At 39.0% G+C, this 23,109-nt stretch overlaps 1 protein-coding gene across 3 annotated transcripts in view; it reads right to left on the bottom strand.

Annotated features, from left to right (window-relative positions):
• RTN1 (reticulon 1) overlaps positions 1-23,109 on the bottom strand; it is a 239,981-nt gene that overhangs the window by 156,187 nt on the left and 60,685 nt on the right. Inside the window, exons 1-2 of one of the 3 annotated variants that reach the window (XM_079914446.1) lie at positions 18,753-18,765; positions 3,221-3,268 (exon numbers count right to left, since the gene is read on the bottom strand). The exons of 1 other annotated variant lie outside the window; for it this stretch is intronic. Coding sequence is in view for 1 of the 2 variants with exons in the window: in XM_079914445.1 (XP_079770571.1) it covers positions 18,753-18,798 (46 nt within the window). In the remaining variant the exon portion in view is untranslated. Of the gene's footprint in view, positions 1-3,220; positions 3,269-18,752; positions 18,971-23,109 lie in introns of those variants that run through there. One more of the 3 variants, XM_079914445.1, reaches the window with a different exon arrangement.

Below are 23,109 nucleotides of genomic sequence, written 5' to 3'. Positions count from 1 at the left end.
ATGTCCTTCTATTGTAATTGGTACCTACCACTGGCTCTTTCTTCCCTTTGGCCATTAACTTGGTGGCATTTCTTGCAAACTATCACTTTCCAGAATAAAATGAAAGTTATTGATGCTGTTTTCTGCTCAGCTGAAGGATGTTTTAATTCTGGACTCTGAATCCCAGAACTTTTGCCCTTTTTCAGGAGTACTCTTAGGACCAAAAGGATGTTCTCTCTTTCATGGGGAATGCGTGGGTATCTAATGAGATTGACACTACCTTTCCAGCAAAAGAGAATGATCTTTTTCTTCCAGCTTTTTTCTAAGTCTTTAGAAATCAAAGATGAGGGAAAGTCAAGACTAGGAAAATTAACATTTATTTTGTGTCTTTTCCTGTGCCAAGTCAGGGCTTCACAATGCAGCCTCCACTTGCCTCTGTTCCCTGCTCCACGTTTACCCTTGCTCTCTGCATCCCAGGCACACTGATTTCCTTTCAGTTCCTTGGACATGCTATACTCTGATGTCCTCTGTCTGGAAAATTTTCCTCCCTCTTCACCTAACAGCTCCTCCTCAGCCTTCAGATTTCTGCTCACTCATCGCTTCCTCCAGGAAGCCTTCCCTGACTTCTCTGACCAGGTCAGTCCTTCTATCACAGACTCTCCAGCCACATGTGGCTCTGTTTTGAAGTACTGATCACAGTTGTAATTTTATTTATTTTTGTGATTATTTTCTCTCTCTCTAACTAGATCATATGCTCCAGGACAGCAGGGATTATGTACGTTTTTGCTCATGGTAGTTTAAGCCATGTTTTGAATTAATGAATGAGTGGCTTTTTTTAATTCTCAGAAAATCCTGTGCTACAGATATTTTAAACTCAAATTTTTAAAGACAAAGAAGCACTGTTTGCTGGAGTAAACGATTTGTCCAAGTTACAGTAAGTTAGGAGAGCCCGAGACCATACTTATTCATGCGTTCATCCAATAGTTATGGAGTGCCCACTGCATGCCTTGCCCTGTGCCAGACAGTGGATAAAGTAACAAATAAGTCACAATTCTTTCAGGAACTCTTAGTCTATTTGAGCAAGAGAAGTTTGTAAACAAATAAGTCAAATAAAATACTACACAGGCTAAGATGTTTGTCTAGCATCCAGCAGGCATATACAGGAGAGGGTGGTCAGGTCTACCAGAAGAGTAGTGAATCTTGAAATACTAGCAAGTGCTTACCAAAAAGACTAGTAATAAGGGCATTAGGGTGGAGGGAGCCCTGGAAGCAAAGGCACAGAAGACCATGAGAGCGAGGCCCCCTGAGACACAGCGAACAGACTGGAGATACAGGAACACAGGTTATGAGGCTGGAGTGAACGGGCAAGGGCAAGTCAGGTAGGGCCTCATATGTCTTATAAGGACCTTGGAGATTATGCTGTAGCTATAGGGAGTCACTGAAGGGTCTTAAGCAAGAAAGATCTGACCAGATTTCAAAACAGTCACTCTGGAAGTGGAGAGAGGTAGACAGATTAGGAGCAGGTGAGCCTGGAAACTGAAGGAACAGAATAAAGGATACAGCAGTGGCCCAGGACAATGGTAATAAAGACCAGAATTAGGGCAGTAGCAGTGGGAATGGAGGGTAGTAGATATGAGATATTAAAGGAAGAGGAGTCAACAGGATCTAATACCCACTGGGTGTGCAAGCTAAGAGGAGACTGGGGCGATCCTTGGGTTTTGGGTGTGGCTGATTGGGTGGACCATAATACAACTTTCCCACATACAAAGGGCAGAAAGAGGCTTGGAAGACAGAGAATAAATTCTCTTTGAGGCCCACTGAGTTTAAACTGCCTGAAAAACATATGAGTGTAGCTGCCCACCGGGCTAGAGAAATGAATATGGGAAATCTCATCTTAATGTTGGTAAGTGGAGCCATGGTTGTGAATGAGACCATGGGGAAGGCTGCAGAGAGGGAAGACAGAATCTTAAGGAACCAAACCCACATTTTTGGTGTAGACTGAAGAACAGGAGCCCAAAAAAGAGACATGATTCCCCACAATTTTATTCTAAACAATAGAGAATGGAAAAGGTTCCAACCACGTAAGGAAAATCATACTCTCCTCCTGATATATTATGTTTCTTTGGGGGGCATTTTCATGGTGTTTTGGCACATTCTTACCAGTCTGCTTAGTGATTCTGAGACTCTGCCTGACCTCTTTCAGAGAACTCAGTCTAGCTCTGTGCATACACATTTAAGTTGTCCATATATTGCTAACTTCTCTAATGATTGCTCACAATCTCATTGTTTTTCTTCTTCCCCCTACCTCCACCCTGCAATCTCAGAGAAGAACATTAAGGCAAAGATGTTAAATGATTCAGCAAGGATTATATCACTAGTCAAGAGCAGGGCAGGACTTGAAAGAAGAATTTGTGGATAACCCTGCACTACTGGTACTTCTTGTACATTCTGGCCTTGTTCCTTCATTCACCACTCTTTTGCCATGCACTGCTTAGGTACTAGGGATAAAAGGTAAAAACACATGATCCGTGTTCTCAAGGAGCTTTCAGGTTGCTGGAGGCTGAACCGGTTGACAGTTAAAAGCACTGTGATTTGTGCTGTGAAAGAGGTCTTTGTATGTGCCATCAGTGGTGGAGAGAGTTTGCCGAATTCCATCCTCGGGTCTGGAGAGGAGATGTGATGCTTGTACTGAAACCTAACTTTCTTAGCATGTACATAACCATAAAAGTAAAGAAATTCAATAAATTAGAGAGTCTACTAATGAAACAAAATGCCACCTTGGATTTACATCCAATTGTCATGAAACCAAAAGGAAGTTTGGGGGAAGAAAAACCATAACAGAAGCAAGTGTTACCTAATGGTGCCAATCACACAGGAGGTAATCAAAGCTGGTGGTTATCAAACTCAAGAGAAATTTGGACCAGAACCATTTTAACTGAATGAAGAAGCTATGGAAAGTAGAGAACCAAGGTCTACTGAAGATACACTTTACCAGTTTTTCTAACAATTAAAGGACGGAGAAGACTGTGAATTACCACAACATAAACTCATTTCTGTAGCAATGAATCCAATTATACCATAGACAGCAAGGTAAATACAGGAAGGTGCTGCAAAACCATTAGTTCCACAAATATTTTTTCATTTTACTTGCAACTTGTAACAGCAATAGATATGATGTTAGAGGTGGAGGCATTTGCCTTAGAAGTAGAGTGAAAGCCTTGCAAATTCTGATTTCACATACCCTTTTCCTTATAACACCATTATTGGATGCTATTCCAGGGCATGGCACCTGCATGGAAGGCAGAATTAATATAATAATATATAATAAGTACAAAGTACATCATAATAATGAGCAGAACATGCAAAGCATCTTTTACTTCTATCATCTCATTTAGTCTCCCAACAACCCTGTGGAACTGGTGTCTTAGCCTCCCTATGCAGATAAGAGAATAGAAATATCTGGACCAAGGTCACATGGACAGTATGGGGTGGGGGTGGCTGGGATCTGAATCCAGTTCTCACTGATACCAGAGCCCAGGCTCTCCATCACTTAGCCATCTCCTTTCTACTTTTTCAGACCAGATCAGAACAAATATCAGAATAGACCACTTGGACTATTTTATTTCTTCTTAAAATAACTCTGTTGTACACTTTAATATCTTTATAGAAACAAAAATCTCCAGAATTTCAGTTATCAACTATTTATGTTCTTGTTACTGTTCTGCTCCAATTATTGTTACTATATATGCTGGTTTTACTTAGTTGTAATCAGGATATAATTTTGAGTCTCTGCTTTTCCTATTCAACGTTATTTCAAAATCCAGCCCCATCTTCTGACATGGTTCACACCACTTGTCATTCTAATGGCAGTAAAATATTCCATTCTGGTCACTATTTGGTTTCCTTCCAAATAACCATGGATACTTTTCATGTACCCTTTCCCCCCTATTCCTGTTATTATTAGTTGACATTTAGGTGTTTACAAAGTATAAGAATTTATAACGTGCCTATCATTTAAAATTCACTTTTCTTCACTGAGTTCTTTGGATACCTGACTTGATTAAAACTGCAAAAATGTTGAAGTGAGTAGGGTAGATAAGAATTACTTTAAAAATGAAATAACAGATAGCTTTTGAAACATCTATGTAAAGACAGACATTTCATGAAGATATGATAAAAGAGTATATAGATTCGCAGTACAGAAAGGTGGGTCATGCAGATATTGTTTTTGGAAGATAGCTACCTGGCAACACTATCCAATAAAATCCATGTAGGGGAAGGAGAAAGTATATTTGCATTATAATCCCCTGGTTTTGGACTCTTCTTTTACAATGAAAAGTAGTTAGGAGCAAAAATTAAAGCTGAAGAGATAAAATAACTCTGTCAGTTTAGAGAGTACAATTTTCCCCTGGGTTAGCAGAGCTAGAACCATCTTAAAGCACCAATAAAACTTCACTGCACGCAGTTGCAGAAATGGAAAGGAGTTAAGTCAGCCTTTTATCCCAAATTTCTCACCTAAATTAATCATTAAGAGCCGATAAAGAGGCAAAATGCAACCAAATGATGAGGTAGAATAATAGGCGATCCTGATTTCCTAAGAGGCTATAACGGTTTGTTTTTCAGGTTGAGACCTTCATTTTTAGCTGCCCTTGTACTGCAAGAAGAGGCATGAACTTCACCAATACCTTTTTCAAATGGCTGTTATGTAATGCTGTCGAACTGCAACAGATATTTGTCGGTGCGATTTTTCTCTTTCCTGACTCAGCTGTGAGCTTCCCTGTTTTATTGAGGAGAATGAGTGTTTGATCATCATCCACAAAGGGGAGGTGGAAATGGTTAGAGTTAAGTCTACCCTGTGGGCTATGTTGAGCGACGGTTCAGTGATGGCTGCAGTGGACCAGATTACCATCACCCCCTGTGCTGTGCTAGGCACTTGGCAACTTTGCATATATCATTGCATTTATGGTCTCAACAACCTCGTAAAGAAAGCTGTCAACCTGATTGCGCAGATGAAGAAAGCAAGACAGAGAGAGATAAAGAACATTGTTCAAGGGCTTCCCTGGTGGCGCAGTGGTTGAGAGTCCGCCTGCTGATGCAGGGGACACGGGTTCGTGCCCCGGTTCGGGAAGATCCCACATGCCGTGGAGCGGCTGGGCCCGTGAGCCATGGCTGCTGAGCCTGCGCGTCCGGAGCCTGTGCTCCACAACGGGAGAGGCCACAACAGTGAGAGGCCCGCATACCACAAAAAAAAAAAAAAAAAAAAAAAAAAGAACATTGTTCAAGAACACACAGTGCCTGAGTTTCTAATCAAGACCTACCTCTTGATCCCTATGCTGTGTGATCACCCTACATGCCTATGTATAAGTGTTTTTTGGTCAATCACAAATATGTCCAAATTTCTACTCTATGTGCAATAAGATGGAGACAAATATGTTCACTGAAAATCTGGATGAAGTGGGGTGCAGAGAACCAGGCAAGAAAGTGACCCTGTGGGGTCACATCCCATGGAAGGAGCAGTTAGAGTGGTGCCTGGATTACATTCCCCAGGAGGCTGGGTGTACTGATGAATGTTAACACCTGAAATTTGGAAGGGGTGGAGGGTGGGATGACTGGGGATGTGAAAAGGAGGAGAGAGGAGCAGTAGGTGAGGTGGTCAAAGCTGTGTGATGTGGAATATGCTTCTTCCCCCACAGCCTTCTGATTTTCAGCAAAGAAACTAAACAGAGAAAGTGCTTTGGGTATTGAGATTTCTTCTTGAGAACAGTGAAGGAACAGTCACCAGAATCAAAATCACAGATGCAATATAAACAGTGAGATGAAACCTTCTGTTTTCCCTGTAGCAAAAGGGGGAAGGGAGTGGGGCCAGTGACACCTGATAACAAGGGTATCACTGAGGGCCATCACCAAGGATGTTGTTCCTTCCTTTGAGGAACACACAAGGGAAGAGATAATCAAGGGGCATTTTCCCCACCAGCTAGCAAAATGCATTATAAACCTCAAATAATAAAAACAAAAAGAATGTATCATATAAATATGTGATGGAAGAAGTCCACTCCTACAGAGGGTCCCTATACGCTAGAAGAATAAATACTAGCGTGTTGAATAAAAAATAAATAAAAATAAAAACAGCATGGTATAGACAAATAAATGGGAAAAAAAGGAGGTAATAAAATCTTATAATATTAAAATTTTCCAATCTGGTGGGCAGAAAAAAGATATTTCACAGTTTGAATTTGCATTTTCCTGGTTTCCAGAAAGGGTATGAATCTTTACAAATGCTTATTGGCTATTTGTCATTTCTTTCTCTGTGCAATGACTCTTCATATCCTTTGTACATTTATTGGGTCATTTGTCTTTTTTATATTACTTTGTTGAAACTCTTAACATGTTTTGATTGTTGATCTCATCTTTGTATATGTTTCAAAAATTTCCATTCTCACTATTTTCAACTTGAATTATGGTATCTTTGGCTATACAGCAGTTTTAGCTTATATATGGTTAAATCTGTGAATATTTGTCATTATGTCTTTTGGGTTTTGTATATTGTGGGAAAAATATTACTGAGGTATACTTTGGGAGTACACTTTGTTCGAGCCCTTTGGAAAGGAAATTTAGCAGTGTTTCTTTTTCATACTGAAAATTCCTTTTTGTGAAACATGTTATTCCCTCCTTCTTCATTTGAATATTTTGCTAGAAAGAATCTGTATACAAAATGCAAATTCATATTTCTGGGATATTTAAGTGACTCTTAGTGGCCGAAGAGTAAGTAATTAGTGATACTTTTAATCCTATAACTGCTGGGGCATATAATGCAAGAAAAATAGGACAGAAATTGGACTGGGAACTGGTAAGCTTCTTGGACTTACAGTTCCATTTTTAACTGATACATTTTAATAACAGAAAGTCTTCCTGAATCTCCTGATAAATATATTTCCGACTGTCACTTTTTGTTTCCCATTTTACTTATTTTCATTGATCCAACAAACCCTGCAAACCTTGATCCAGAGTTTACCTTACTGGATGAATCCTGCAGTAACTCCTTCAAACAGAGAGGTTTCTGTGTCTTACAACCGTAAATATGTTAGCTCATGTTCTAGATGTCTGAGTGTTTACCAACCTTAATGCAGCAGGTATCGCCTTGGACACCTTTTCCATTTACAAAATAATGTGCTTTCCAAACATTATGTTAACCTAATCAATAAAACTGATCAGTGCTCAAGCTGTTATACTTAATTCTTCCTGCAACACTAATTTCATTTTTCTTCTTAATCTTGCATTATAGGAGTTAATTTTAGTGCCTAATGACACAAGTACATTGCTAAAACCCATATGAAAAATTGTAACAAAAGTTAAACACATAAGATCTAAGTGCCAAGATAAATTTTGTCATCTGGTGCTTTGTCTCTACCTAAGTACATTTGTTTCTTTCCCATCTGTTTGGAAACTTATTTAAGTAAATTAACATTTCTCTCAGAATTAATCTGGCTTCCATATCAAATGACAAGTATGTTTATTTGAAGAAACTTTGCATACTTTTTTAGTCCCCATCATACACTCTATGCTATAACTATTATTACTCCCAGTATACAGATAAAGAAACTAAGTCTGAAGAAGTTAAGTAACTTGCATAAAGTCATACATTTCTCAAGTGGTATAACTGGAATTTGAACTAGTCTTGTCTTTGCACTCCCTATTTTTTCCAGTACATGACACTTCCACCCTTCCATTCATCCATGAAGGTCAGTCTGATGTTGTTTGACTGGGACTCCAGGGTTGGAGCTGTTAATGGTATCTTTTAGGAAAGCATGTATGAGAGAGAGTTCTTAAGGTCTAGCAGCTATGGACCAACACTGGGTCACCCATGGAAGCAGTCCTTTCCTCTCTCTTCCAAAAGTCTTCCCTGTACTTGCTCTTGTTGGCCAAAATTTCCTCTCCATTCTGCAAAAAGGAGGGTAGAGAAAGAAGCTCTTTGCCTCACCATCTAGAAGGTGCAAGATCCCATCAATAATCCACAGAAGTCAACGGCCCAATGGGGAGGACTACAGGCAACAGAGAAAGGGACCAGCATCTTGCTAGATATTACTAAAACTACCTGTGTGTCTAAGATGAAACCCTATCCTGAACAGAAGTTCATGGAAGGAACAAAGCATTTGCAGTCAGGGAGGCCTACGTTTGAATTCCAGTGACACTACTTACTATTGTGACTTTGGGTGCAACTTTTTAGAGCCTTTACTTATCTATAAAATGGAATGAATAGACCCATCTCACAGCACTCAGTAAATAGCAGTTACAATTAGGATTATAGTAGCAGAAGTGTAGGCCTATCTTTCTTCTATGCAGAAGTAAATGATGCTGAATATAAAGTACCTGCAACAATGCATGGCCCATAATGGGCACCCAATAGGTATCATCATCATCATCACTATTCCTATTAACAGGGAAGATTATAACTGGCCTTGTCAAGGTCCCCTTCAGCTTCTAGATTTTAGGGAACGGCAGAAAGAGTTATGAGAAAGGGTAAGAGTATAGGATAAAGAAGAGAGAAGAACACAAAATGACAAAAATTTATAACCTGTGAAAAATTCCCCGTTAATTTCTGTTCAAAGAGTCTGATGAATATGTAGGCTAAAACTCTATCATCAGCATAAACTTCTGGCCAATTATTTCACCTTTGCTGTCTGAGAGCAACACAGCCATTGTGAGAGAAAATTAGCAACCTGCCTGGAACAATGGTTAGCTGTAAGAGTTACTGTGTCAGAACTTAGTAACTGAACTGGAGCAAAATGAGTAATTCCAAAAATATACCTTTGAAGAGCCAAAAATAGTCCTGACAGCTATAAAATTGAGCAATCAGAAATTATTTGGGGAAAGCAATCAAGGGGCAGAGAAGTACTTAAGGAACTCCCGCTGTAGTGTATTATTAAAAAGAACACTGAAAAAAAAATGAACATTGAGTGCAGATGGTCCACGCTTATAAAGGAGTTGCATTTCCCCAAGTCCATCTGGGTCAGTATTTGGAACATGAAAAACATCCCCATCAAGAAAAAAAAGGCATAAATGGTGGGTCCAGGGAACTGTTTGACTCACCGTGGAGCTGAGCGTGTTGCACTCTGAAGAGTGCAACAGAGGTAGTGTAATCATGTTGAAAGCTCTAGCTGGGGTTAAGCACATCAGGGTTTGAACCCTTGACCTGCCTCTTATTAGGTAGGTGGAGGCCCGGGCAAGTAACTGCATGTCTATAATCTTCAGAGTACTGGGGGTTTTTTTTTCCAGCTTTATTGATATATAATTGGTAAAGAAAAATTGCACATAATTAATGTATACAATTTGGTGAATTTGGACATATGTATACACTTGTATTATCATCACCACAATCCAGGTAATAAATATACCCATCACATCCATAAGTTTCTTATGCTCTTTTTTCATTTGCTTTTGTTCTTGTGGTAAGAACACTCAATATGAAATCTACCCTCCTAACAAATTTTTAAGTCCACAATAGCATATTATTAACTATTTTATACAGCAGTCTCTGCCACCTACTCCTCTTATATAATTGTAACTTTATACCCATTGAACAACAACTCCCCGTGTCTCCCTTCCCCCATCCCCTTGTAACCATCATTCTATTGTCTACTTCTACACCTTTGACTATTTCAGGTGTCTCATATAAGAGGAATCATGCAGTATTTGTCCTTCTGTGACTGAGTTATTTCACTTAGCATAATGTCTTCCAGGTCCATCCACGTGGTCCCAAATGGTATAATTCTTTGGTCAAATGGACAGGGAAATAGTACCAGCCACATGGGTCCATACGAGCAGGAACTGAGACTATGTCTGGGAAGTGCTCGGAGTAAATGTCAGTGACCACTAGCATTAATGTTAGTAACAGAAGTGAAGCCTGATCTCTCTATCTTTCTTCTACGCAGTTCTCACCTGCCACCAGTGTCCAAACTAAAGAAAAAGCCATGAATGTGGTAGACACGTACTCCCCTCATGGGGAGAAAGAGGAGAGGGCCTGGTGGCAGGACTGGTGTGGCTGGGGTTGCATGTAGGCTCGGTAATTGGTATAACCCTTATGTGAGCCCAGCCCATGGTTAAAAATGCAAACAGGACAAAGGCATAAGATGGAAAGAAAATGCTTCCTCCCCTTCTGATACCCCATCATTGCATATTCTTGTGTGCTCCTCAGGAAATTCCTGTACACCTCTATTAGCCTAAAGCAATCTCTACTCCTTTTTTTATCCCTATACCTGTGTCAAAACCTCTTACTCTTTATTTACACAGGGTTATTTTACATGTGATCTTTCTCACTGCTTTCCTTTTTCATTAAATAATTCATCTCAGAGCTCTTTCCATATGTGCAATTATAGATCTGCCTCATTCTCTGTAATGATGTAGAGGTATTCCATTGAATGAACGTACTCTAATTTTTTTAACCTGACCCCTATCAGTGGATATTTAATTTTTTTTTCTCAGCACTTTATAATAATAATCCTTCAATAAACATCCTTGTACACATAAATTTACACATTTTTGCAAATTTATCCAGAAGGTAAATTTCCAGCAATGGGGCTGCTAAAGTAACAGGTATGTGCATTTTTTTCTGTTGGGAAATACTGCCAAATATTTCCTTTAAAAATAATGCGCTAATCTGCACACCTACCCACAGCATGAGAGTTCCTGCTTCCACTCACCCTGGCCAACACTGAGGGCTAGCAAATGCCACAAGCATGCCATTAGACACGTGAAAAGTAAAATCTCATTTTATTTGACTTTTCTTTGATTATGAAGGATATAATCACAGCACTTGTTTGTTTTTCATGTTTCTTTGCCATTTGTATTTATTTTTCTTTTTTTGGGGGGGAATGAGGAAAATGTTTTATTTAGACATTTTTTTCTCTAGGTAGTGAACATATTACAAATAAAGTTTGCTTTTAAATAATGTGCATTTCTAACACTCAAATTATAGCATGTGTTAACTCTATATAATAATCTTACCATTAACAGTACATATTGATGTGGAATCTAGAAGAATGGCACAGATGACTAGCACGCAAGGCAGAAATAGAGACACAGATGCAGAGAACAAATGCATGGACACCAAAGGGGGAAACTGACAGGGGGCAGGATGAACTGGGAGATCCGGACCGACATATACACACCAATACATATAAAAACAGACAACTAATGAGAACCTGCTGTACAGCACAGGGAACTCCACCCAACCTCGCTGCACAGCAGAAACCAACACAACACTGCAGAACAACTACACCCCAACCAAAAAAAAAAAAAAAATAGTACATATTGATTTGGAAATAAAATTGCTGGCACAGATATCATTTATATAACCTTGAATAGTTATCTGATGCCCAAGGTCGAATAGTAATCTGTGAAAGAGAAGATATTCAATCTGCAAAGCACTAAACAATAAGCTGAGGATCACAAGATTTATATTTTCATTCAGTCCTAATATGCGTTTGTCTTGATCATGATAAGTAATTCAAACACTTCAGTGTCTCTAACAATTCTGTTTGTGTCTCAGAGGTCACTATTTAAACCCTTGATTCTGGATTGAGTAGTATTCAGAGGATTTTAATGAGTTGGCTTATGGTCTTATATTATAAGAACTCCCTTGAATTAAAATTACATACCACCAATAATTACTTTAACAAAATACATAAGCACAAATTGACGGCCTCATGATGTGTACATGTTTAAATGGTATGATCCTCAACTCTGAGTCATAAAAAAATTTAAACTATCTGCTTCTGTATGATAGTAATCTTTATATTCTATATTTGAAACACAGTATAGTGTAAAGTATATGGAGTCAGACGTTCTGTACTGAAATCCTGTGGTTCTAGTCATCAGCTGTGTGAACTTGGGAAAATTACTTAACTTTTTGGTGCATCCCACCTGTAACTAGTAATACATACTTTAAAGGGTTAGTATGAGGATTAAATAAATTTAATGTATGTAAAATATTATAATACTGGTTAACATACAATAAGCATTCAAACAAGTATCAGCTATTACTATTTCAATCAATTCAGGGGGTCTGTATGCTGTAAAAATATTCATTTTTATCAATTTTGGCAGAGCTCATACTGGTATTTGACAAAACATATGGTAAACACTTTCCCTTTTTCAACCACTTCTTTGCAGACTAGATACATAGTGTATGTGTATATTCTCTACAAATATTGTTATTCATAACGACAGTAAGAAATATAAAATCAATCAATGGCACATTTTTGTCTAGCAAAATACTAAACATATGGGAATTTGAAAATATTCACTTTGACTATAGATGTCAAGTTCACTCATGTTGTATTTATTTTTCTATGAAATTGCTGTTTATATTCTTTGTCCAGTTCTCTGTTTTTTAAAGATTTTCTTCTTTCTCTTTGTCATCTAATTGGCCATTTATAATATCTTTTATTATATTAATTTCAAATGCTTCATTTTTTAATACCAAATGTTTACATGAATTTGAGTTTACTTCTAGAATCTGTATTCATTTCCACTTATCTATTTCTTTTTCAGCTCTAAACAGTTTTGGTTATTAGAGCTCCATCATTTGTTTTCATATTTTAATTGGTTATCATTCTTCTCTCCCTGTAATCTTCTGGCTGTTCTTACAGACTTATTTTTCCAGATGGACTTGATTACAATTTTGTCAAATTCCAAAATGGATATCTTGATTTCTAGTTGGTATTTATTTAGAAATTAACTTAGGGGAAAAATAGCATCTTTTAGAGTTTTCCTGTTCAAGAATAAGGTACAAATTTACGTAAGTCTTCTTGTATGTCCTTTGGTAGGTTTTTAATGTTAATTTTACAGCAGTCTTTTGCATATTATGTAATATTGTTAATTTTTTCCTATATATTTTTATCATTTGGTTATTATAAATAGCATCTCTTCTTCCTTCAAATTTTCTATTACTTATGTCTTTAACAGTTATGTAATGAGTGACCTTACCATATTCTAGTAATATTTGCAGTTTTTTAGTTTGATTCTCTCTGGTTTTCTTGATATACAGTATTTTGCCTCCTCCTTTCTAGCACTGTCTATTTCTTTCCTTGGTCTAAATGCATTTTCCAAAACAGGAAAATGCTAAGTAATAAGGATAAATGGCACTTGTTCATAATTTTAATGGGAAAATTTTTAATGTTGTACGATTTACCTTTTTTTTAAGCTAATGTTAAGAAAATAGTCATTCATTCCTATTTTGCTAAAAGTCACTTGTTCCTTTTTAAGAATTGAATTTTATCAAGTACATTTTGGCATCTGTTAAAATGATCATATGGTTTTTATCCTTCAAGAAAATTTAACGAAGAAAGCAAAATGAATTATAAGAATACTTTGCAAACTTTTATGCAAATAAGTTTGAAAGCCTGGTTGAAATGGATGTTTCTCTAGGAATTATATGCTGGAGATCTTGCATGTTTGAAAATACTCTGTTGGCCTTAGACTTCAACAACAATTTGGCTGGGTATAACATTCTTGGGACAAACTAAAAAATATACCAACCCTGCCAACTCAGAAATTCTAATATTTACCCTAGAGAAAAGGTCACATTTGTGCACAAGGAGACACCTAAGGATGTCTAATGCCACTTTATTTGTAAAACTAACAAAATTAAAAACAATCTAAATATCTACAATAAAATACATAAGTTAAAAAGAATAAGGAACATTAATAACGTTAATGAGGATGGATCTAAAATTTTTTGTTAAAAAATAAAGCAAGTTGAAAAATGATGCATACAGAGTGATACTATTTATATACATTAAAGAAAATACACGAAATGTTGTATGGTTTTTATAGGTACATACATAAAAGTGTAAAAATGAAGACTGGAATGATACACATACTAAAGAGTCTAGATGTGTGTCTTGGAACATTTAACTTATCTGTAATCGTGTAACTTTTTAAATGGTAACAATGTAGTCATTCATTATGTCTGATACACACATACATATACACACACACACACACTTAGGAAAAAGTAATAAGAATGTGAAAAAACATTAATAGTAGTTATTTCTGAGTGGTAGCAATAGGGGATTGAGTTCTTTTTTGCTTGTTTATAATTAAATTTTAAACTAATAATTATATTAAATTCTCGAATCACTCTTTCTTCAGAACTTTGCACACTTTGCTCCACTGTCCTTCGGCTTTGATTGTTACCTTGGAGAATTCTGAGATGAGTCAGATTTTTCCTACTTGAAGGTGATTTGTTTTTATGTGTGAGGAAGATGCTTGCAGAATTCATTCTCTAGCTTCAAAGTTTAATCAGAGAATGTGTGTCTTGGCATTGAGGCTTCTGTATCAATTTTTCCTGGAACATAGTAACTTCTTTTGATCTAGAGAATCAGTTATTTCAGAATTGGGGGGGTGGTAATTTCTTTTAGTATTTTTTCTGTCCCATTTGTTCTATTTCTAACTCAGATATACCAATTTTCCTTTTGCTGTATCACCTTTGAATTCCATAACTATTATTGTCTAATGTTTAAATCTCTACCTTTCCCTTTTACACCTACTGATTATTTCAAGCCTTTCTTCTATGTCATTATTGCAGGTTTTATCCATTACTATCCTCTTCCTCCTATTTCCAAGTTATTTGTCACTGGGGTGACAACATTGTTTCGGCCCTCAATTTCCTTGACTCTGGCATTTCCCTTTTTATCTCATTCTGTAGCTGTTATCATCTTGTCCTTGTTTTCCTTTTCATTGAATTCATGCTCTTTAAAGTTCTTTATACAGAAAATCAACATTTAGATCATATGTTTCCATTTCATAGCTAGTTTTCTCCCAGAACAAATTCTTTCCCTCTTATTGGTATTCTATCCTCCTCTCCTTTGTTTTCCTTTTTGCTCCTTTACTCTTGCCTAGTTTCCTTGTGTTTGCTTTCACCTTGCTCATGTCGAACCTGAACAGTCCTCCGTCAAGACAGTATAATTGCTTCTTAGCTCTCCTCCATATTATCGGACCCCTCTTCATCTTCTCCTTTTATCGTCAGTCTGAGAGTTAGGAAGTTCAGGTTCTATCCGGGGGTGAGTTCAGCTGGGACCGTGAGAAGCTATGGCTAGTCGACCTGCCTGCTGCTTTCACATTTCTGCTCTGGATAAATAAAGAGCTGGCATCTGGGTGCACACTATCTAATTCACCCTGTATCAAGGGACATTACACTCATTTTCCCAGTTTCCCAAAAAGGCAGAGCCACGGAAGCTTCATTTAGACAGGCCCAGTGTCTACTTTCTCTGTGTCACCCTCCTCTTCCCAACAGTGGATCCCACTCTCTTCCCATCCAACAGAGGCCAAAGAAAAGCATTTTGGCCACATTAACATCTCCTGTGGTCTAACAACTGGACTCTCTGGGCTCCTGCTTATCCCATTTACTTTACCCTTCATCCTCCAGTTGGCTAAATCACTATCAATGCTGGAGATAATTTGCTCAGGGTAGTTACAGTCACTCTCCATTCTCTCTCAGCTTTCTTTCCACCTGGTCATTTTCAAAAAGGTTAGTCTTGATGTTTTTTCTCTCTTTGGTGAGACATTGAGGGCATACAAAGGGATTTTCAAATTCTCCCCAAGGGCTTCTAACTAAACTGAGGAGTACTGAAGAGACTTCTTAGGACTTTGTCCATTCACATTCTATTCCCTCAAAGGGAATAGGGAGCAAAGTAATGAAATTAGGAGCCATGAAGTTTCCTGGAGTCTTGTGCTTCTTTCTTTCCCCAGCTGTTAACACTGCAGGAAGCTGTACCTCTGCCTTTATTTGATGGCAGCCAGCATACTTTTTCCTGGTTTTTAATGTATTCAATCTTTGCGCATGCTGTTGGCTTTCGGGAGAGGGAGATTCTGCGATTGGCTTCACTCCACCATCCTCCCCTGGAAGTAGAGTTACGGCTATATATATCAGGGACTTTCCTCCCCAAAGTAACTGAAAGTAAGTTTTACTCTTCAACAGTGAAAATATAAAACGCTATCAATTCAACCTGAGGGGAAAAAAAGGCTCTGAGGTAACAGATCTATTGAGATAACATGCATGTATGTGTGTGCAAGTATAAGTAAACATGAAAGCCAAATAGAGAACTGGACATATTTAACTGGGTAAGCTTCAGGGATTTACAAAAGACAAGATAACAACTGCCTTAGTATCACCAAGAAATTTAAACCAGGATCAACAACACTCTTTATGGCTCAGTTCTGAAAACAGGAATCAAAATCCCCCATTTCACGCTTTCTCTGTATTTACTGTCATTCCCATTTCATCAAAAATACCAATGTGTTCTCAACATATTTCTAACACAATCACACTTAAGGGTGAATATTATGACCTCAAAAATTGAATTTGAAGGCAGAATCCTTCAGAAAGTACTAAAGCAAGAAATGGTCAATAATACTTCGGTTTCCTGAGAGTTCCAGTAAATGTATTTCTATGAGTAAAGAGAACTGTTAAAAGATTTTCTTTTGTGGCCCCCAGGATGAACAATAAAGTTTCTTTTTCATTCTGTGTCATGCTGGATTGAAATTAACTATATTACTTCATGTGCCAACAACAAAGTAATAAGGCAATGAAAACCTCCCTGAAATCATGTGACAATTTTAGCCTGATATTTTTTAAAAGGCTCTAAAAATACTGTTTTAAGCAATTGATCCACTCTGGCCCCAAGGTCAGACCATGACAATGCTAGGGAGAAATTACTGAAACTGGCAAAATCTGAAGAACACACATCATAGTAATTCTACTGAGAAACAAACTTAGCATTAGCATAGCTATTAAGTACTAATTAACATAGAACACACATTTTTAAAACAAATATGTAGTATTTTCCTTTGTTCTAGACAAAACTAAGATTTTTTTTTTCCTACAGAAACTTGATTTCTCAGTTTTATTCATCCTGCCAAGTGACAGCAGAGCTCTATGCTGGGCACAGTCTGATGGTTCAGGACATGTAAACTATGTCTCCACCTTTACGTTCAGCTTCCCTTAGAATCAAAGGTGGAGTTAAACTATAAATGCAACACTTTTTTTCTTAGGTACAGAAGCACCAGGCTCCATTCCAGGTCTGTTTGGCCAAGGCAAAGCAGATGATTGTGTCAACTGTCTGGATAATTTAGGCAAAATCAAAACAAGAGCAACAACAACAAAGACAACAATTCCTAACCTTAGGAATCTAGTAAGAAACAGACTACTATATGTAAGTAATCGGGTATGTTTTCAATCACATGTTTCATTCCCTTTGCCCAGGACCTTTTAGCAGGGAATTCAAAAAAATATCATTACCTTCTCAGGATTACACAGACACACACATAGAGTAACAAGATCCAAAATCTACCCAGACATATATTCCCTTTGACTTTCTTAAGGGCCATTATACTGATTTATACTTGCTGTTGTGCTACTGTCAGAAATCACCTTCTTTGAGTCCTGCTTTAGACTCAGCCCAAATGCCCAAGTTATTGTATATACAAAATCCTGATCGTAACTTGCAAACACTTTCTCTAGCAGCCCCACCCAACTCTATACACAGTGCCCTATACCACAGCATGTACTCCACTCCAAGCCACATAAGCCTCGCACTCTTTCCTTAGGTGTGCCCACCTTTAGCAGTGGGTACTGTCTAGGTGCCTCCCCAGAGCAGCACTGACTAGCAACCAGAATCTTGAGTCAGACTGACGCTTCCTCCAGTCCCATGGATGCTCACTGACTGAAGTTATCCAGGATGGTATATCCTCTTTACCTCAGTTACTGATAACCCAAAGATAAGTCAGTGAGAATATAACATTATCTTGGCCATAGTGACTTATTCAAGCGTAGACATGTGACCTAAAATTGTTCCAGTCAAAATGAAACTCAATTTCTCTGTTCAATGGTGGAGGCACAAGAGCCCTCCCCATCCCACTGCACCCCACCCCATCCCCTGGATGTTAACATCAAATGCATGTAGCCCCAGGAGCTGCTAGCAATATCTTGTTGACTTACAGAGGAAGACAGATGGAAAGAATTATGGACAAAAAGCATCAGAGCCCTGAAGGGAGTGTAAGCCACTGTATTAAATCACCCCTGAAGCCTGTCTACCTCAAGTTTCCAATTTCATCAGCTGATGGACTTCCTTATTGTTATGACAGTCTCAACTGAATTTGTTATTTGCAACACAAAGGTGCTTGGCTGATACATATTCCTCCTGCTTCCCAACTGTATTGAAGTTTTCATTGTTATAACAAATTTTCAAAATAAAAATGACTTGGTCCAGGACCAATATGGCAGCTCCAAGGTGTTGGGACCCAGGTTCTTTTGACCTTGTTGCACTGTCATACCTCGAATGTGGTGTCATCTGTGTGGTGAAGGCGACTCACTACCAAGCCTATGTTCCTGGATGAAGCATGAAGAAGGGAAAAAAGAGGAAGGAAAGGGCATACTTTTTTTTTTTAAGGGCACAATTCAGAGGTAGTGTCACCGGCAAAGTCCATTAACAAGTCCTGGGCAATAAAAATAGAACCTGGGTAATAAAAAAGACTGACCTTTTTTTTTTTTTTTTTTTGCGGTAGGCGAGCCTCTCACTGCTGTGGCCTCTCTCGTTGCGGAGCACAGGCTCCGGACGCGCACAGGCTCAGCGGCCATGGCTCACGGGCCCAGCCGCTCCGAAGCATGTGGGATCCTCCCGGACCGGGGCACGCACCCGCGTACCCTGCATCGGCAGGCGGACTCTCAACCACCGCACCACCAGGGAAGCCCAAGACTGACCTTTTTAACTTACTTTTCCTTTGTGCTTCATCTAGTTTCCCCGGCACACAGGAGGCCATGGGCAGAGGCCTTGCCCTCAGCACTTCACAGTGTCTGGTGCGACAGCACCTCTGCTTCAAGACTCTCTGGAGAAGCGCGGCGCGGGACACTCAATTCAAGATGGCGGCGGTGGCGGGCCGTGTGCAAAGACGCTGCGCCCGGCACCTGGATCTGGAGCCTGAGCTGCACAGCTGCACCAGCCCAGTAAGAACCCCGCCCCCTCCCCTCCTGCGGACAAGACCCGTATGAAGCAGCCCCGCCCGTGGCCTATTGGGAGAGCGTGGACTCTGGAGCAGAAGCTCCCACCTCTCCATTCTCTGATCAAAGAATGAAGCTTTCCTTTGCCTCTGAACCCACCTGGGTCTTCTTTTATTGTTGCGAGTGACATGGGCAGAAGGTCTCTTGCTGGGAACTGACTCGGGAAGGGTCGGTAACAGTACCAAATACTACTCGCAGTCATATTCTACTGACCAGAAGATGGTCATATAGCCACATTTAGCTATAACAAAGACTGATATATGTAGTCTTTGTCTGGACAGCCATAAGTCCAGCTAACATGTCTTCCACTATGGGGGAAGAAAAGGATGAATACTGGAAGAAAAACAGCAGTTCTGCACCCTGACCTTTACCACAGTTTGTCCCTTATGGGTACGATAATCTGTCTTCTACGATCTACAAAATCATTTCATTTTGTTCTTTTTTTTTTTTGCGGTACGCGGGCCTCTCTCACTGTTGTGGTCTCTCCCATTGCGGAGCATAGGCTCCAGACGCGCAGGCTCAGCGGCCATGGCTCACGGACCCAGCCGCTCCGCGGCATGTGGGATCTTCCCGGACAGGGGCACGAACCCGTGTCCCCTGCATCAGCAGGCGGACTCTCAACCACTGCGCCACCAGGGAAGCCCCTATTTTGTTCTTTTAAACCTATTTAATATCTACCCCAATCTAGCAGTCTCAATTCCATCTGCTGAGTTCTACATGAAAATAATTCCATATTGTGTGTATGTTTGTGTGCATAGCAACTAAAGTTCAAACTCTGGCTAATTTCAATATTCTGTGACTAATTTTAATTTTTGATAGAACAAACTGGAATTAGACTAAATTGTTTTCGCTTGATGACATTTAAGTGTTTCTTTTTTAAGTAGTAGCATAACAAATGTGGGGTTTACTCTCTAAGGCCAGTTAATGAGAGAATAGTTTGTTTTTTGAACCATTTAGAAATAACTAGGTTCATGTTAAATCTTACGGACAATGGTAACCTTAGCCAGAATTCTGAACTTGTTCCAGTACATAAAATCCATCTGTTTGTATTATCTGTTAGTGGTCATCTACATAGTTTACTGTAAATAACTTCCCAGTGCCTAGGAAGCTGCATTCACTTGTAGAGTTTTAAAACAAACATCTCATTAGGGTGTTCCCTGAAAGATAAAGGGCCAAACCATGACACTGATACTTGGTATATATGCAGCAAATAGTTTACCTGAACTGAACGATTTAGTTGTATATACATGTAATTGTTGCTGATTAATGTCAGAGAAGATGTGTTTGTTTCCGGCCATCCCAATGGCCCAGTATGAGCTCTACTCAGGAATGTAATATGTACTTGGGAAACAGAACAGACCAGAAAGGGGCTTTATAATAAATATAATTGTTAAAGTAATCTACATCAATCCAAAAATCATGTATTAATTGCCAACTATGTCCCAATTACTATGTGAGGGGCTGGGGCAGTTAAAGAAGAATGAGAGGGCTTCCCTGGTGGCACAGTGCTTGAGAGTCCGCCTGCCGATGCAGGGGACGCGGGTTCGTGCCCTGGTCCGGGAGGATCCCACATGCCGCGGAACGTCTGGGCCCGTGAGCCATGGCCGCTGAGCCTGCGCGTCCGGAGCCTGTGCTCCATGATGCGAGAGGCCACAACAGGGAGAGGCCCACATACCGCCAAAAAAAAAAAAGAAGAAGAAGAAGAATGAGACAAGACATCCACGCCCCTGTGATGTGTTCAGTCTGGCAATATAGGCAATGCTGTGGATCAATAAAGCACTGATCTTATCATTTTTTGTTCTTTAAAACCTTCAGTGTCCCCGGTGCTTACAGGAAAACACCCCTACTTCTTGGCAAGATACACGGGGCTTTAATAATGTCCTGTCTTTTGTTTACTTGGCGCATCCCTGTAACACAATACACCCTAACCTTACAACAGTTCTTGTAGCTGCAGGAACATTCTATGCTGTTTCACATCTCTGTGCCTTTACATAAACTCCCACCTCAGCCTGGTCTCACTGTTTAACTGCTCATTCTTCAAGATTCAGCTCAGGCTTCACCTCCCTTACAAAGAAAGTTTTCCCCAACCTCTTCAAACAGTATTAGTTACTCCTTCTAATTCCCTCCAAAGAAATCATTCTCTCTGGTTGCATCCATCACATTATTTCTCACTGTTAATTTACTGACCTCTTTCACTCACTAGAATATGGGCTCCGGGGTGGGCAGTGATTTTATCCTGTCCATCTTCATATCTTCTGTGCCTAGAATAGTGGCTTGTCCAAGATAAAAATTCAATACAAATTTGTTGAGTGAATGAGTAAAGGATCAGATGTGTTAAGGTTGTAAATGAACTCCGTGCAAATTATTGTCATCCATGAGTAACTCCTTCACATTACAATGGAGTCACCTGAATTCTCTGAACATTTCCCCCCATGACTGTTTGAAATAACACAAGCTTTTGGCTTCCACAGAGGATTATCTGGAAGATTTACTGTGCATGAAACAATTTGAAATTCTTATGTAACAAACTCTTTGAAATTTGAAATTCCTCCATGTAACAAACTATTGCTAAACATGAAATAAATCTTCATCACCACTATTCTGCACCATTTTCTGAGCAACTTCTACAAGCACAGAGAATATATGACAGTAATATACTACTATGGGGAAAATCCCCTTGCCTAACAACCACCTTGGGTTCCCTAATTGAAGTGGACTATTTGTACTGGTAACACAAACTGCTGTGCCATTTAAATATCAACATTGGAAAACATTAAAGTGGTAACCTGTGGATTCTGATTCAGAAAAGTTTGTGCAACATCCAGCAGTCTTCCCTCCTGTGAAGCTGTAGAGAGACCTTGCTTTTCAGCTATTCAGAAGTCCATTGTGCAACGAGTAACCAGAACCTACTACTTAGTAAGAAGAGTAACCCAGGGATGCTTCTCAGCATAGCCAAAATGGTGGCTACCTGCATGGCGTGAAAATAGAGATACACCAACATGTCTGAATGCTGCCAACTATCCGCCCATTATTAGAGCCATTTCTTTGCTTTAAGACATTAGGTCTGCCTCTTCCTTATATGGGAGCAGAGGCACTGGAGTCATATTAAAGGTAAAATTCTGCCTTTTCATTACTTTTGCCTAGTGCCATCCCCGCTAGCACTATCGAGGAGCAGTGTTTTATAGCGACGAGGATCGTGAGACTTAGAAGCACATGTCTCTTAATTCAAATCTAGTTCTTCCACTGATTAGTTGTATGACATTGGGCAAGTTACATCAGGTTCCTGAGCTTCAATTACCTGCAAAATATGGATAAGGATACTTACTTCTAAAGTTATACAGATTTTATGAGAAAAATGTTAAGTGCCTAACATAGTATATGGCTCATAATAAATGGACATTTATGATTATTGTTGTTGCTGCTGCTGTTGTTATTGTTGCTACTACAAATAATAATGGCCCAGCTCTGAGGGGACATTAACCCATCATGGCCATCACATCCAAAGTGAAGAGACAATGTATTAAATATTAAGCCAGAAAAAAACAGGATATATTCCCCGTTATAAAGATAGGGTGTCATCTATTATTAACCATGATAAAACAGGGCATCACAGTAAATCTCTGGAATAAAGCGTTTAGTATCCACTTTCCCAGGAAGAGAGGCCACTAAAAGGCATGACTCTTAAAATGACTCTTCTCCTTCTGTTAAAATGGATCATTTATCATTAATTTATCATAGGACAAAATTCATTACAGTTCATATGATATTATAAAGGACCCATTTCAAGATTACTAACTAATCTTGCTCACTTGACTGAAAGTTCTTTAAAATGGTCACATCCACTGGGTAATTCCTTTTCTTATGCAATGAAGGCAAATTGGATGTTAGCTTTTCAAAATTTATGATAGTTTCCTATTACTGCTGTAACAAATTACCACTTAGTGGCTTAAACAACATGAATTTATTACCTTACAATTTTGAAGGTCAGAGTTCCAAAATCAAGATATCAGCAGGGAAAGGTTCTTTCTGGAGGCCCTAGGAGAGAATCAGCTTCCTTGCCCTTTCTGCCTTCA

Source organism: Stenella coeruleoalba, assembly GCF_951394435.1.
Source record: "Stenella coeruleoalba genome assembly, chromosome: 2".
In the NCBI taxonomy this organism is placed as follows: domain Eukaryota; kingdom Metazoa; phylum Chordata; class Mammalia; order Artiodactyla; family Delphinidae; genus Stenella; species Stenella coeruleoalba.
Note: the sequence above shows the minus strand (reverse complement) of the source record. Positions and strands in the feature narration are given on the sequence as shown.